Genomic DNA, 13,346 nt, shown 5'->3' with positions numbered 1-13,346 from the left:
ATGAGTCTAAAATTTTCTTTGGGAGGAAAGAAGGGAGAAAAGTCTCTATGAATGCACAATTGCAATTGTTTTGCAATATATCATCTCAGAGTTGTCAGGGTAAAAAGAGAAGTGAATAGGAGTTGCTAAAGGTCACAGAATCAGTACCTGTCAGAGGGGAGACTTGCAAGCTAGGTCTTCTTGACTCCATGACCAACTTTCTATCCACTATAACTATGTGCCGTCCATTTGCTAACCCTAGGGTAATGTCTTTTGTTTTTAATTATCAGAGTTATTTGAAGAGTGGCGTCATGGGAGAAGTATTGGATCTGGAGTCTGACATGGATTAAAGTCTTGGATGTAACACAACTACAATAAGGTTAAAAAAATGTAAACTCCATAAATTTCAGTTTTTTCATCTGTGATATGGTATTAAAAATATATCCACTACCTCAAAAGAATATTGTGAGGAAACGTTTTATAAAACATAAAGCATCATATATATTTAAGTTGTTCTTACTATTGTTTTATTATAACAAAAAAGAAACACTAGAACAATGGAATGTACAAGGCAAAAATTTATTAATTAGAATTAGAGTGAGAAAACAGTTTTGAATGCTTTTATTAACATATGAAATTATATTTAAAAAAGATGTTCTCTACTACTCAGAACCTGAATATATTCAAATAGATTCTCTCAGGACATTTATTACTCCCTTATTTAAAATGAAGTATCACTGGAAACAGTATTAGCCTTTTTAGTTCATCACAGAATAGTTCTATGATGTAGTGACCTAATAATTCAATTTTTCAGGGCAGGATTATAAGATATTTTGGAAAACGATGCTCTACAGTGGAATACCAGACAAAATAATTTTCTTTGAATTGATATGTTTATGCAGTGCTCTGCTCACAGATACATCAGTGGCTACCCTCTTACCTGATAAATAAAGTTCAACCTCTTGAGTCTGGCATTGAATACCTCATTCAATTTAATTGAAGCCTCTCTTCCTGAGTTAACTCATACTACTCTTTTCCATATGTTCTGTGTTCCAGGAAACCTAGAGTAACCATTAAGCCCCAAATAAATGCTATACTTTCCCGGTTCTATGACTAGCTCATGCCATTCCCTATGTCTGAAATGCCTTTTCTTCCAGCTGAACCACCACCTATCCTTTCAAGCCAATTCATATCCTATCTTCCATGAAGCCTTGCTCTTCTCTCTCTCTGTCTCTCTCTCTCTCTCTCTCTCTCTCTCTTTCTCTCTCTCTCTCCCACCTCCCTCCCTCCCTCCATACCCTAATTATTTTTAGACTTCCACAGACTTCACTTGTCAGTTGATTTATTCCACTCTTATATACTTATTCATTATTTAGATAACATTTATTTGTGTATGACTATGATATCCCCATACTAGATTATAAGTTTTATGTTTTGTATAGAATTGAGAAGCACTTAAATGCTATAATGAATAAAATACTAGCCCTGGAGTTAGAAGACAAAGTTCATATCTTGCCTTTGACACTTAGCAGCTGTGTTACCATAGACAAATCACTTAATCTCTGGTTTTCTCAACATTAAAATGGGAATAATAAGCACCTATCTTATGGAGTTGTTGCAAGGATCAAATGAGATAATATTTTAGAGCTCACCACACTTTCTGGCACATAGTAAGTACTGTAAGAATGCAAGTTATTGTTACAATAATAATAATCAGAGAAGTTTCCATTTGAAGAGGAGTCTGGGCCATTTAGTTCAACTTTTACCCAAGCTAAGGATCCCAATGACAAACAATAAAAGGTCATTTACTTTTTTACTTAATGATCTTCAATGACTCAAGATTCACTAAAAGAAGAAATGAACCATTCCATTTTTGGTGCAACTCTTAATTGTTGGGAAGTTGGTTTTCCTTTCTATTATGGAACTAAAATCTATATCTTGGAACAAAGATAATAGATTCTATCATTCTTCCACATTTATTCCCTGTTAATAACTAACACAATATGCTACATATAGCAAGCACTTTTAAAAAATGGTCAATGAATTTGGTCCATTCGTCCATTGATTTTTCATGACATTTACAATACAAATTAAACCACACTTGAAATTTCCTGGAATATGAAATACAATCAATTAAAAGAAAACTTTTAATGTTGTCAAATTCTCTCCCTACTTTCAGATTTTGTTCAAATCACTTTTTTAAAAGATGCACACTTGAAGGTATGAAATCTATGTGTATGTATTTATCACCAGGATTTTCTAATGGCATCTTCAACTTTTTTTGAAGAAGTTCTTAATTCAGATCTTAGTTTAGTTAAAAATTTTTCTTTCCCTTTTATTCCCAGATTGTGATTTCTTTGGTATTGGAATTCCTAGTGAGGAAAAGCCCAAGCAATGAGAATATGTAACAGTTCTGCACACTTTAGACCTAGAAATTGGCTGAACCATGGAAACTAAATGACTTGTAGGAGTGCACACAGCCACTTATGTGTCTAAGATTAGACTTGAGGTAAGGTCTTCCTTATCAGAGGCTAATTCTTTACCTACTCTTCCATATTATTTATGTCTTATCGTAATATATTTTATTGTTGATGATGAGGGTCATGTGAAAAGGGATATCATAAGAGAAGTACCAGATTTGGAGTTAAATTTCTGGCTCTGGAATTTGATAGCAGCTGTATGATTGTATGAATCATTCATTCCTCCGAACTTCAGTTTCCTCATCTGTATAGTAGCAGTAATGCCACTTAATGCTAGCTACTGAGTGAGACTTTCTCAGAAACACATACATATTTCATACATATTTCAGAGATTGAACTTGAACCCAGGTCTTCCTAACTTAGGCTATCCTCCTATCCACCATGCCATGTTGCTTCTTTCAAGTATAATACTAATTCAATAATTTTCAAATATGAAAAATGCAAATTTCATAATCTATTTTATGTATGAACATTTTAGTTTTGAAGTGTTTGGTAACTGTGAAGATGAAAAATTAATTGGGGGTCACCTTTAAACAAACCAAATATACTTGATATAGGTCAGAATGTTATAATAAAGGAAATGAGCAATAAAAAGTTAAATTATTTAGTTAATTTAAATTAGTAGCAACAAGAAATATAAACAAAAATTCCACATTAGGTATGGTCGACCAATCAAATTACCTCTTTTTTCAATTTATGTGTTGTTAGGGGAAATACATTGATTTTTAAAATAAAAACTATAAAATTATCTTTAAACAACAGGAGTAGAAGTTAATTTTAAACACTGCATAGATGGAACTGAGGTTTTTTATTTTTATGATCTTATTTAGGGAGTGAACCTGAATTGCTTCTTCATAAGGAATGCTGCAAAATGAAAGAAAAGGGTGCAGCACTGATAGACATGCTTCTTAACTGAAAGAAAAATCATGAGAAATTTTGGCTTCTGGATTCCCAGAATTTAAAGATCAGTTATAAAATATGACATGCTGTACATACTCAATTACTATGACCGCTAATTGCAGCGTTTTCAGTGCCATTTACTTGTAAATTACAATAGCAGCAATTTGAGACAGTTATAGGAAATGGTGCCATAGTATGTTAAATAATAAGAATGGAATTTGCTCATTTTTTATGCTATTGAAATCATAATTACCTAGAAATTTTAGTTACACGTGCATCCAAATTTTAGATTTGATTTCCAGTCAAATTACACATCAAATTGCATGATTTCTTTTGATTTTCTCCAATGATTTTGATACAGTTTCATACTTAATTTTCTTTGCTTCTTTCACATAAAAAATTTGAGTTATGTTAAGTAATTCAGCAAGCTAAAGATAAAAATAACATGGAACAAACAAGGCTCTAGTAGTCCTAATATAGTATTTTGGGCAAAATTGTTTAATAACATACCATTATTATTATTATTAACTCTTTAAAGATTTTCCACAGATATAATTTTGTTTTTAGACTGCTCTATTTTATATAATACTAGTTAGAAAAATTGATCAAATGGATGCAACATAAAAATTGACTTCTGTATAATACATGTGTGTATATATATATATATATATACATATACATATACACCTATACATAAAATCATTGACAATATTTTGTGGGTGCCCTCACTTACTTTTATTAAACTATAGAATGTGTCTTTTGAATGAATCCTCATTGTCCATTTAAGTCAAAGAAACCTCCTGAAAATGAAAACATAGTCCAAGGGCAAAATATGCCAATGAAGTTAAAAATGATTTCTATGCCAAATTTCTCATCATTCATATGACTATAATTTCATCATGGTTGTCTGTTGAGTTTCCTGTTTTGGTCTGGATTCATCAAATCAGGACAAATGGTTCAAGGAAAAGACTAACCATTTTTTGATACTTTGTTTCCTTTCCCCTCCACCATCCCCCACCCCCAGACGCTGGGAGGTATAGAAAAAGGGAAGGAAATAGCCACAAACATGGTGATCAAAAGTATGTCACAGCAGCTTCAGTGCACCAAAAAAAGTGCCATCTCCATCCTGAGATATTTTGGCACTCTCACGAGGTATTGCAAGTTGAAGTTCATCTCCTTCTTCCAGCTTTGCAATGCCTGGGAAAACAATTCAGAAGAACTTTAAGTGAATATGCAAACAGGAGAGAAAAAAATGCTCACTTAATTGAACACTTTAAAACAGAAACAAATGGATTTGATTACTTCTCCTTACTTTGTAATTCAGACATTTAAATCTAAGTAGAGTCTATCCTAAAATCAAAGTGGATACTATTCAGTTTGGAAAAACTATTAGCAAATCCTTGCAAAATTCAAAAGTGAACAAGCTAACTTTTAATGCAGTGTATATACTTTCTTTAAAAAAATATTTTTTTCAGTTTTCCAAATGGAATAGCAATCAAAACAGATGAATGAACATTTTGAAAGTTCTACTCAAAAATTCATAAATAATCCTATCATTCACTCTGTCTTTACCAAATTATTTGATGATAAAATATAAATTGAATTAAGACTAACTAAATCAATTATCCAGAAATGTATATTTCTGTTCAACTTTGAATGATCTTAGTAAACAAGAATAAATAAAAATAATTATACATGTTACGTGGCAAACAATATTTTGACTATTATGTTGTATATTTAATCCTTTAATTTTCCCAGACTGTACTATAAATCTCTTCTATGAAGTTCTTTTTCCCATCTATAATTATGATAGATATATATGCGAATTTTGTTTACAAAAGAAAAGATAATATGCTCTTTAGGGAAGAAGGAGGCAATGGGGGAGGGAAGATGGAATTAAAGGATTGGCTATTTTTTGTTTGTTTTTATTTCTCTATCCTGTCTTACACATATCTGCCTCTTTCTAGTACAGACCTAGATCACCATAATAAGAGTATACCTAATACTGTAGGGAATGAGCTGAGAAATTTGCTTCCTAGGATAAAGAAGCCTAGTGTTTTAGTGGAATAAATAATTTAGCAAGAGATAAGAAAACTAGAAAGCAAAGTGATTTTAAAAAAAAGAAAAAGAAAGATTAGACATACACATACCATACAATAAGTTCAAAATAATTTGCAATCTGAATGTTAGAGGTTACATCATTTTTTAAAAATTAGAAATAAAGGGGGAAGCTGGGTAGCTCAGTAGATTAAGAGCCAGACCTAAAGATGAAAGATCCTATGTTCAAATCTGGCCTCAAACACTTCCTAATTGTGTGACCATGGACAAATCATTTAGCACTCATTGCCTAGCCCTTACCACTCTTCTGCCTTGGAACCAATACACAGTATTGATTCCAAGATGTAAGGTAAGGATTAAAAAAAGTGATACTGACTGCTGAGAAATTACAATGGCCAAACTTAGCCCCAAAGAACAAATACAAAAAGACACTTCCTCTTACTTCTTAGAAGAGTTTGGGTCTATGGGTGTGGAACCCTACATATTATGGAAGATATTTTTGATATGTTAGCTAATTTGGTTAGACTTTTTTCCTTCTTTTTTTTCTTCTTCATTATACGCTCTAACTTTCTGGGAAGTGAAAAAGAATACGCATCGGGAAATGTGATATGATGTTATAAAAAGACTTCAATAGGATTTATTTTTAAATACCACATATATCTTAAGCTCAATTTTATACTCTCATTTCTTCCTTTTCTTTTTTAAACTCTTACCTTCCATCTTGGAATAAATACTGTGAATTGGTTCTAAGGCAGAAGGGTGGTAAGCGCTAGGCAATGGGGGTTAAGTGACTTGCCCAGGGTCACACAGCTGGGAAGTGTCTGAGGCCAGACTTGAAGCCAAGATCTCCCATCTCTGGGCCTGGCTCTCAGTCCACTGAGCTACCCAGCTGCCTCCTTATACTCTCATTTTTTAAAAATTAAATGTTATTACTAAAAGGAAAAAAATCATCTCAAATCATTATAAAGTGGGTGCCTGAGTTGTGTTCTAGTCATATATTAACTGCTATTAATAGACTTTCTTTGTTTCTGTGCCCAACGAGAGCCAACATTTACCAGCTGTATAACAGGAATTATTAGGGAGCGTTGCTGGCATGTTTTGGATACAGCGGAACAAAGTCACCAAACTCAGTTCATCTCCAAAAACATGGACCTTTTTTCTCTGTATAAGATGTCCCATAGCAAAGGTGGTATCTGTGTACAGAACCTAAGAAACAAAAAATAAAGTCTTTAAACATTAAGGTTTAAAACTGCAGGCATACAAAGTGGACATCAAATCATCCCTGCAAATACCTGGCCATAGATGAAAAAGTAACCAGTTTCTTTAACAAGTATTTTATTTTCTTTTTCTTCTAGGGCTTTTCCTCTTTTAAAACTGAGAAGCCAAGGAACAAAGGTATACGGACCTGTAATGAAGAGAAAATACACATGAAGGGTCAGGGGTGTTTGTTTGAATTTCCATTTAGTTTGCTGCATCTTGTCAGAAAGAGAAATCCCCATTAAAACTCCCCCAATACTGCACTGTTCCCAAAGGTTCATTAGTGTTTAACCAAAGAATCCAAGAATAGCCGAGGTAAAGTGTTTCCTCTATAAATACTATCTTCTTTGTTCCTTTTACTTTACTCCTACTGTTAATAACTAACAGGGAGTAACAATAAAAAAGACTCAATAGAATGAAAATTATCTCCTCTTAAATGTGGAATGCATGGAATCTTCCTGTTCAGCTCTTGTAATACTGCACTTCCTTGAAGTCCCTGTGCAGAGGTTGCCAGCTACATGAAGCCTTTCCTGATCTCTACACTTTTCCCCCCTCCTATTTTCACGGCTGATTCTCACTCAAACATAATTGTGTTCTCTGTATGTATGCTGCATCCCTATCAGAATAGAAGTTCTTTGAGGGCAGGTTCTCTTTCATGTCTGTCTTCAGAGTGCCTAGAATAGTACCTCAAACATAGTAGGTACTTAATAAGGATGTATTGAAATAAAATGATGCAAATGAAGTATGCAGAATATAGGGGGTCCTCATCCAAAATACTTGTACTTATCTATAATAAAGATTGAGGAGTCCCAAATATAGCATTAAATATTGAAGAAGTTTCTAGTTTTACTCAAGATTTATAAAATTCTGTTCCTATGGTAACATAGTAGTCTCACTGGCAAAGACCTCTCATTTAGAAAATCAGCAGTTAACTTAAAGTTTACAAGTGCTCTAAAAATGATTTTATCTTTAGCACCCTCTCTCCAAAGAAAAATACAAAATGACCCTCAATCCTACATAGTAGTACTCTACTGCTTCATAAATAGTAAACCAAAATTAGCATAATGAAATTATAAGAATTATTATTCTTTTATCCTCACAATGGGTAGCCATCGGGTCATCGACCTCTGGTGAACCAGGGCTTTGCTCACCCAGCGTGTGAAGACTGCTTCGGCTAAACAGACGGAAGAAACCAATAAGAAGGTTCAACGGCTGAGATGGCGACGCAGCAAAGCACTGTGGAGTGCTTAGGGCGTGTTGGAGCACAAAAGACAACACGGCCATCCAATGCAGCTGAGGAAGTCTCCAGGGGTAATGACCTTTCGTGCCATTGGACCCAGGCTTCCAACGCCGAGAGAGTGGGACTGTCTCTGTGCATCAACTTTTCCACTTAAATCTCCCTCACGCACAAGTGTCTTTGTGCACACTATTCTATCATAGATGAAAACGCACAAAGACAATCGTCATCCTCGGTTACCGAGAGACTACTACTACTATCTTCACAATAGAGTAGTTGAGGTAAACGTGGGTCAGCTTACATGTATTATAAATGTAGGTCTTTTCCAAAATTTTTAAATTACTATAAAGATTTAATTTAGGTACTGTTTGAAACAATTGCTAAACATAAAAAGTTGACAGTATAGAAAATATATGCTGTTTGATGGAAGTGGAAGTGGAAGTGGATCTATGAACCAACCACAGATGGGAATTCATTTTATTTCCAGGTACTATGACTTGGTAAGCTTTTTAAAAAACAGCTTCATTATCATCTCTATTTTGTGTGGTAACTTCTTATTTTGGTTTTAAAATATTTTTATGGTTCATATAAGTAGTGTGCCACTTGGGAAAACCATTAGGTATTTAGATAACTTCAGTCCAAGGTCAACATTAAGTAATATGGTAGATAAATAACAGCCCTGTGTGTAAGCAGTGTTAGACTTAATAATCACTCTTGGGGCAGCTGGGTAGCTCAGTGGATTGGGAGCCAGGCCTAGAGATGGGAGGTCCTGGGTTCAAATCTGATCTCAGACACTTCCCAGGTGTGTGACCCTGGGCAAGTCACTTAATCCCCATTGCCTAGCCCTTACCACTCTTCTGCCTTGCAGCCAATACACAGTATTGATTCCACGATGGGTAAGGGTTTAAAAAAATGAATCACTCTTATTTTAATGCACTCTTTATTCTTATATTCTTATATATTCTTATATTATTATTAATATCAAAATATTACATAAATGTATGGATGTAAAAGATAGAGACAGGAAAATATGGGAATGTTACATCTTCAACTTGGTATGAAAAAATGGTAAAATCCACAGGACCCCAGGTAGAAGGTAATTGCAATAGGAATTTGGGAAACTTTAAACCTGTCATTGCTTAAAAAGTATAGGTGAGTGCCAAGAGGAGAGGAAAGAGTTATCCACTTATTTGCCTAATGCACTGTATATTTTCAGATCACATTGGAATAAGTAGATAATTCATTACCTCTGTGGCTAATTTTAATTCCACTTAAGCAAGACTGAACATGGAAAAACTGGGAGGTCCCATGTTTCCTCTCAAAAAGCTTTGCAACTGATGAAAGAATTTTGGGAGGCAATGAACACAGTCTCATCAACTTTTTTCTTTTTAAAATTGTTAAATTAGTTAAACTTTATTTTGATCAATGTCACCAACTTATTGGATTTCAAACACTTAATTAAATTGCCATATTTTGGATGCGATATTTCTCTTCTGAATATTTCATAGTACTCTGATCCTCTCTATTTATTTGTCATATCCTGATATATATAATACTTTATTCATCTATCTTGTGTGAGTAACAAGGTACCCTGAGGTACCTCAAGGGTAGGGATCATATTTCTGTAAAGGAAAGGGATATGGTCTTCTGAAAAATAAACATTCTTTTTAAATGCATCGGTTTCATGAGATAGTCCCTTCACTTATTTCCATGCTGTTGCTAAAGGTATCTTGGAAGACACACAGAGGTTTTGCAAGGAAAAACAAGGGGGAAGTTGGAAGATAGAGGACAAAGACGAAACACTTAATTAAACTTCATGTTTAGTCTATGCTGGTATTAGCAGAAGGGACAGATGTGGCAAGATGACTAGGGGAGAGTCATGAACATGTAGATATCCCTTCTGGTCTCCAGGCACCTGACTTGCTTCTCTAGCAAGGAGGAAATGGCAGTATCAGTGGTAGCCCACCTTAGTACACGAAGCCCTCCTATGAGTTACAAAACTATTCTCTTTTCTGCAATGGTGAGAGATAGAAGAGCTATTTTGAAGAAGGTAAAAAAGAAAACTGTGTATAGACTGAGTACCAGTTTGTTAGATCAAAATACAAGGAAAATGTAGAAGGACTGAATTCTCAACGGGGAGATTGGGAGGAGATGATTCTGGGGTATGGTTGAGAGAGTAGGTAGTAAATATATTTCCCTGATTTTGTCCTATGTTTCAATTTCAAATAGAATACCCCTTTTCAACCTAACAATAGGAGTCATATAATTAATATAGTTGCTGTTAATGGGAAAGAAATTCAGAAAGAAAAGGCAATAATAAAGGGGGGTTTGAAGTATTTAGGGAGATATGAACTCTGGTCCAGTTTAAATATCTATTTAGTAACAGAAGGGATTTTGACATTTCTCTCCCACAGTGCTTAACATTGTGCCTTACCTAAGTAAATATCTAAATTTTTTTTTATTGAAATGTTGCTGGTCAAAAACAGGATGTTTGTTATATTCTAAAGATACAGCACAGCTGAAAAACAGAATTCAATGAAGGACTCAAGATTTGACATTTTTTATTCTTTCGTCTCATTTTTCATCTCTTATTGACATTATTCTATTTTGCTTGTCCAGTTGAATAGTCTACTACAACTAATTTGCAAATGATAGTGTAAAAATGGAGATTTGAACTCTGGACTCCATTCCCCAGAAGTCTTTGCTCGCTTCCCAAAATGCCTTGTAACCTCACCTGGGCCGAGAGCGAGATGGGGTATTTAACCTGGTTGCAAAGGTTTCTGCCTCTCTCTTTTCTACTTCCGCTTCGGGTCTCTCATGATGTGAGTGAAATTGAATTGGGCCTCTCAGCCCACCTAGCACGTGCCTTTCTTACTTATATTTTCTTAAATTCTCAACCTTTAATAAACCTCTAAAAAATAATACTCCTTGCAGAGAGAAACTAATTTCTACCTGCCTCAGTTCCTAAATTTTAATCATAACAATAAGAATCTAAGTATTAACTTATTTAATACTCTAAAATTACAAAAAAAAAATAACTTGGTCAATGAGCATCAATTAAGAGACAATTATGTAGCAAAATGAGAGAGTATGTAGCATAGTAGATAACGCATCAGGCATAGTTAGGAAGACTTATCTTCCTGAGTTCACATCAGGCTTCAGACACTTAATAGCTATGTGGCTCTGGGTAAGTCACTTAACCCAATTTGCCTCAGTTACATCTACAAATGAGCTGGAGGAGGAAATAACAAACCATCCCAGTGTCTTTGCCAAGAAAACTTCAAGTAGGGGGCAGCTGGGTAGCTCAGTGGATTGAGAGTCAGACCTAGAGACAGGAGGTCTTAGGTTCAAATTTGGCCTCAGACACTTCCCAGCTGTGTGACCCTGGACAAGTCACTTGACCCTTATTGCCTAGCCCTTACCACTCTTCTTCCTTGGAGCAGAGGAAAGGTAAGGGTTTAAAAAAAAAAGAAAAGAAAACCTCAAGTAGAGTCACAATGAGTTAGCCATGACTGAAAATGACAGCACAACAACAACATCGAGCAAATACTATACTATCTGCTGCAGTCACAAAGTAAAACAGTCCATGCTGTCAAGAGGCTAACATTTTATAGGGGGAAACAATATACACTAATATACACAATAAATATCCACAAAATAAGCACAAAATAATTTTTGGCAGATACTAGTAAATGCTGGGATCAGGAAAGTCTTATCCCATGTGTTTGACTTAGGAAAAATAAATCACATAAGAAGGGAAATGTATGTTGCAATTTTTAAAAGGGAAATGGTGAAATCATATATGCCAGGAAGTTACCATGAATCATTAACCAGGGAAACTAGCCTTCACTTTCACCCAATCCATCACAAAACAACAACAATCTCTTTCATTTTTAAGCAGTCACATTTTAAGAATGAGACATTATGAGTGAAGTACTTCATGTGTTTTTAAGAGTTATATACATGTTAGCTATTAAAGCTATCCTAATAATAACAATGATAAGAATACCTGGCACATCCTGCTGGGCAGTTTTCAAAGTGTTTTTATGTTTAATGACTCATTTGACCCTGATAGCAACTTTGTGAAGTAAAGTAGGTATTATTTCTATTTGAAAATGTTCATCTCTGTTTTTTTAAGGTATCCCACTCTGACCCTTATTTAATTGCACCCAAAAAAAAAAGTAGCAAATTGAATTATATCTAGTAGGCAACATACTAAATCTGTATAAGTGTGGAAGCCTATTAAAGCGTAATGGGAGAGAGAGTAAACAAAAGAAAACAATTAGCTTCCCTAGAGAAATGTAAATCTCCTGACTCAGCAGAATTATATCAAAGAATTGAAATAACTGTTAAGATGCAGTTATTTAGAGAAAGTCAGTGATCACTGAACAATTATGGAGCATGAGAGAGGGGGTATAGCTTTAGAGAAAGGTGATTGTTTTCTCAGTTTAAAAAAAGGGAGAGAGCACAGAATATGCAAACTGTAGAGCAGCAAGATTGACTTCAATTCCTGATAAGATTCCAGAGCATAATACTAAGATGGTTAGTTAGCAACTAGAAAATAAAGGAGAAGATGTATGCACATATACAAATCAGCATGGATTTATCAGTAGAAGATAATGATAGACTAATTGTATTTCCTTCTTTTGACATGATTACTAGACCTGTAGTGAAATGCCATATATGGTTTACCTAGGCTTTAGGAAAGCATTTGACAATTTATTTTCTAATAGTTGTGTGGACAAAATGGGGGAAAGGGAACTAAATAACAGTTAAGAGAATGCAGGACTGTTTGCTTAGTGATTCTCATAAACTATTGTTTAATGGTTCAATATCAACATAGAAAGAACTATATAGTTCCTCAAAGATCTGTCCTTAGCCCTTTGTTGTTTGAGTTAATAGGCTTGAATGAAAACACATATGATACACATCACATTTGTAGATATCACAAAACAGGAAGGCCTGATAAAATGTAACCGACTTCTCTACAAGCAGAGCAGCAATGCAATGATCAAGAAAAACTCTAAGGGACTTAAGAGAAAGAACACTATTCACATCCAGAGGAAGAACTGTGGGAGTAGAAACACAGAAGAAAAACAACTTCTTGATCACATAGGTTTGATGGGGATATGATTGGGGTTGTAGACTCTAAATGATCAACCTAGTGCAAATATGAATAATACAGAAATAAGTCTTGATCAATGACACATGTAAAACCCAGCAGAATTGTGTATCAGCTTGGGGGGGCGATTGGGGGGGGGGAAGAACATGAATTATGTAACAATGGGAAAATATTCTAAATGAATTAATTAAATACAAATTTTCAATTAAAAAAATTTTTTAAAGAACAGGAAGTACTGGTATCACATTAGATGACAAAATGAGAATTCAAATATATCTTGACAGGTTAGAATACTGAGGTTAACTTCACAAGT

General features: G+C 34.4%; 1 protein-coding gene across 1 annotated transcript in view; it reads right to left on the bottom strand.

Moving 5' to 3' along the window:
* Positions 1–539: 539 nt before the first annotated feature.
* Positions 540–13,346, bottom strand: part of TNFSF13B (TNF superfamily member 13b) — a 49,647-nt gene continuing 36,840 nt past the window's right edge. The window contains exons 4-6 of the mRNA XM_007501306.3: positions 6,710–6,822; positions 6,473–6,623; positions 540–4,556 (exon numbers count right to left, since the gene is read on the bottom strand). Coding sequence (XP_007501368.2) covers positions 4,444–4,556; positions 6,473–6,623; positions 6,710–6,822 — 377 coding nt within the window. The 3' untranslated portion in view covers positions 540–4,443. The remainder of the gene's footprint in view (positions 4,557–6,472; positions 6,624–6,709; positions 6,823–13,346) is intronic.

The sequence above is a fragment of the Monodelphis domestica genome, chromosome 8, assembly GCF_027887165.1.
Source record: "Monodelphis domestica isolate mMonDom1 chromosome 8, mMonDom1.pri, whole genome shotgun sequence".
In the NCBI taxonomy this organism is placed as follows: domain Eukaryota; kingdom Metazoa; phylum Chordata; class Mammalia; order Didelphimorphia; family Didelphidae; genus Monodelphis; species Monodelphis domestica.
This window is presented reverse-complemented; position numbering and strand designations above follow the sequence as displayed.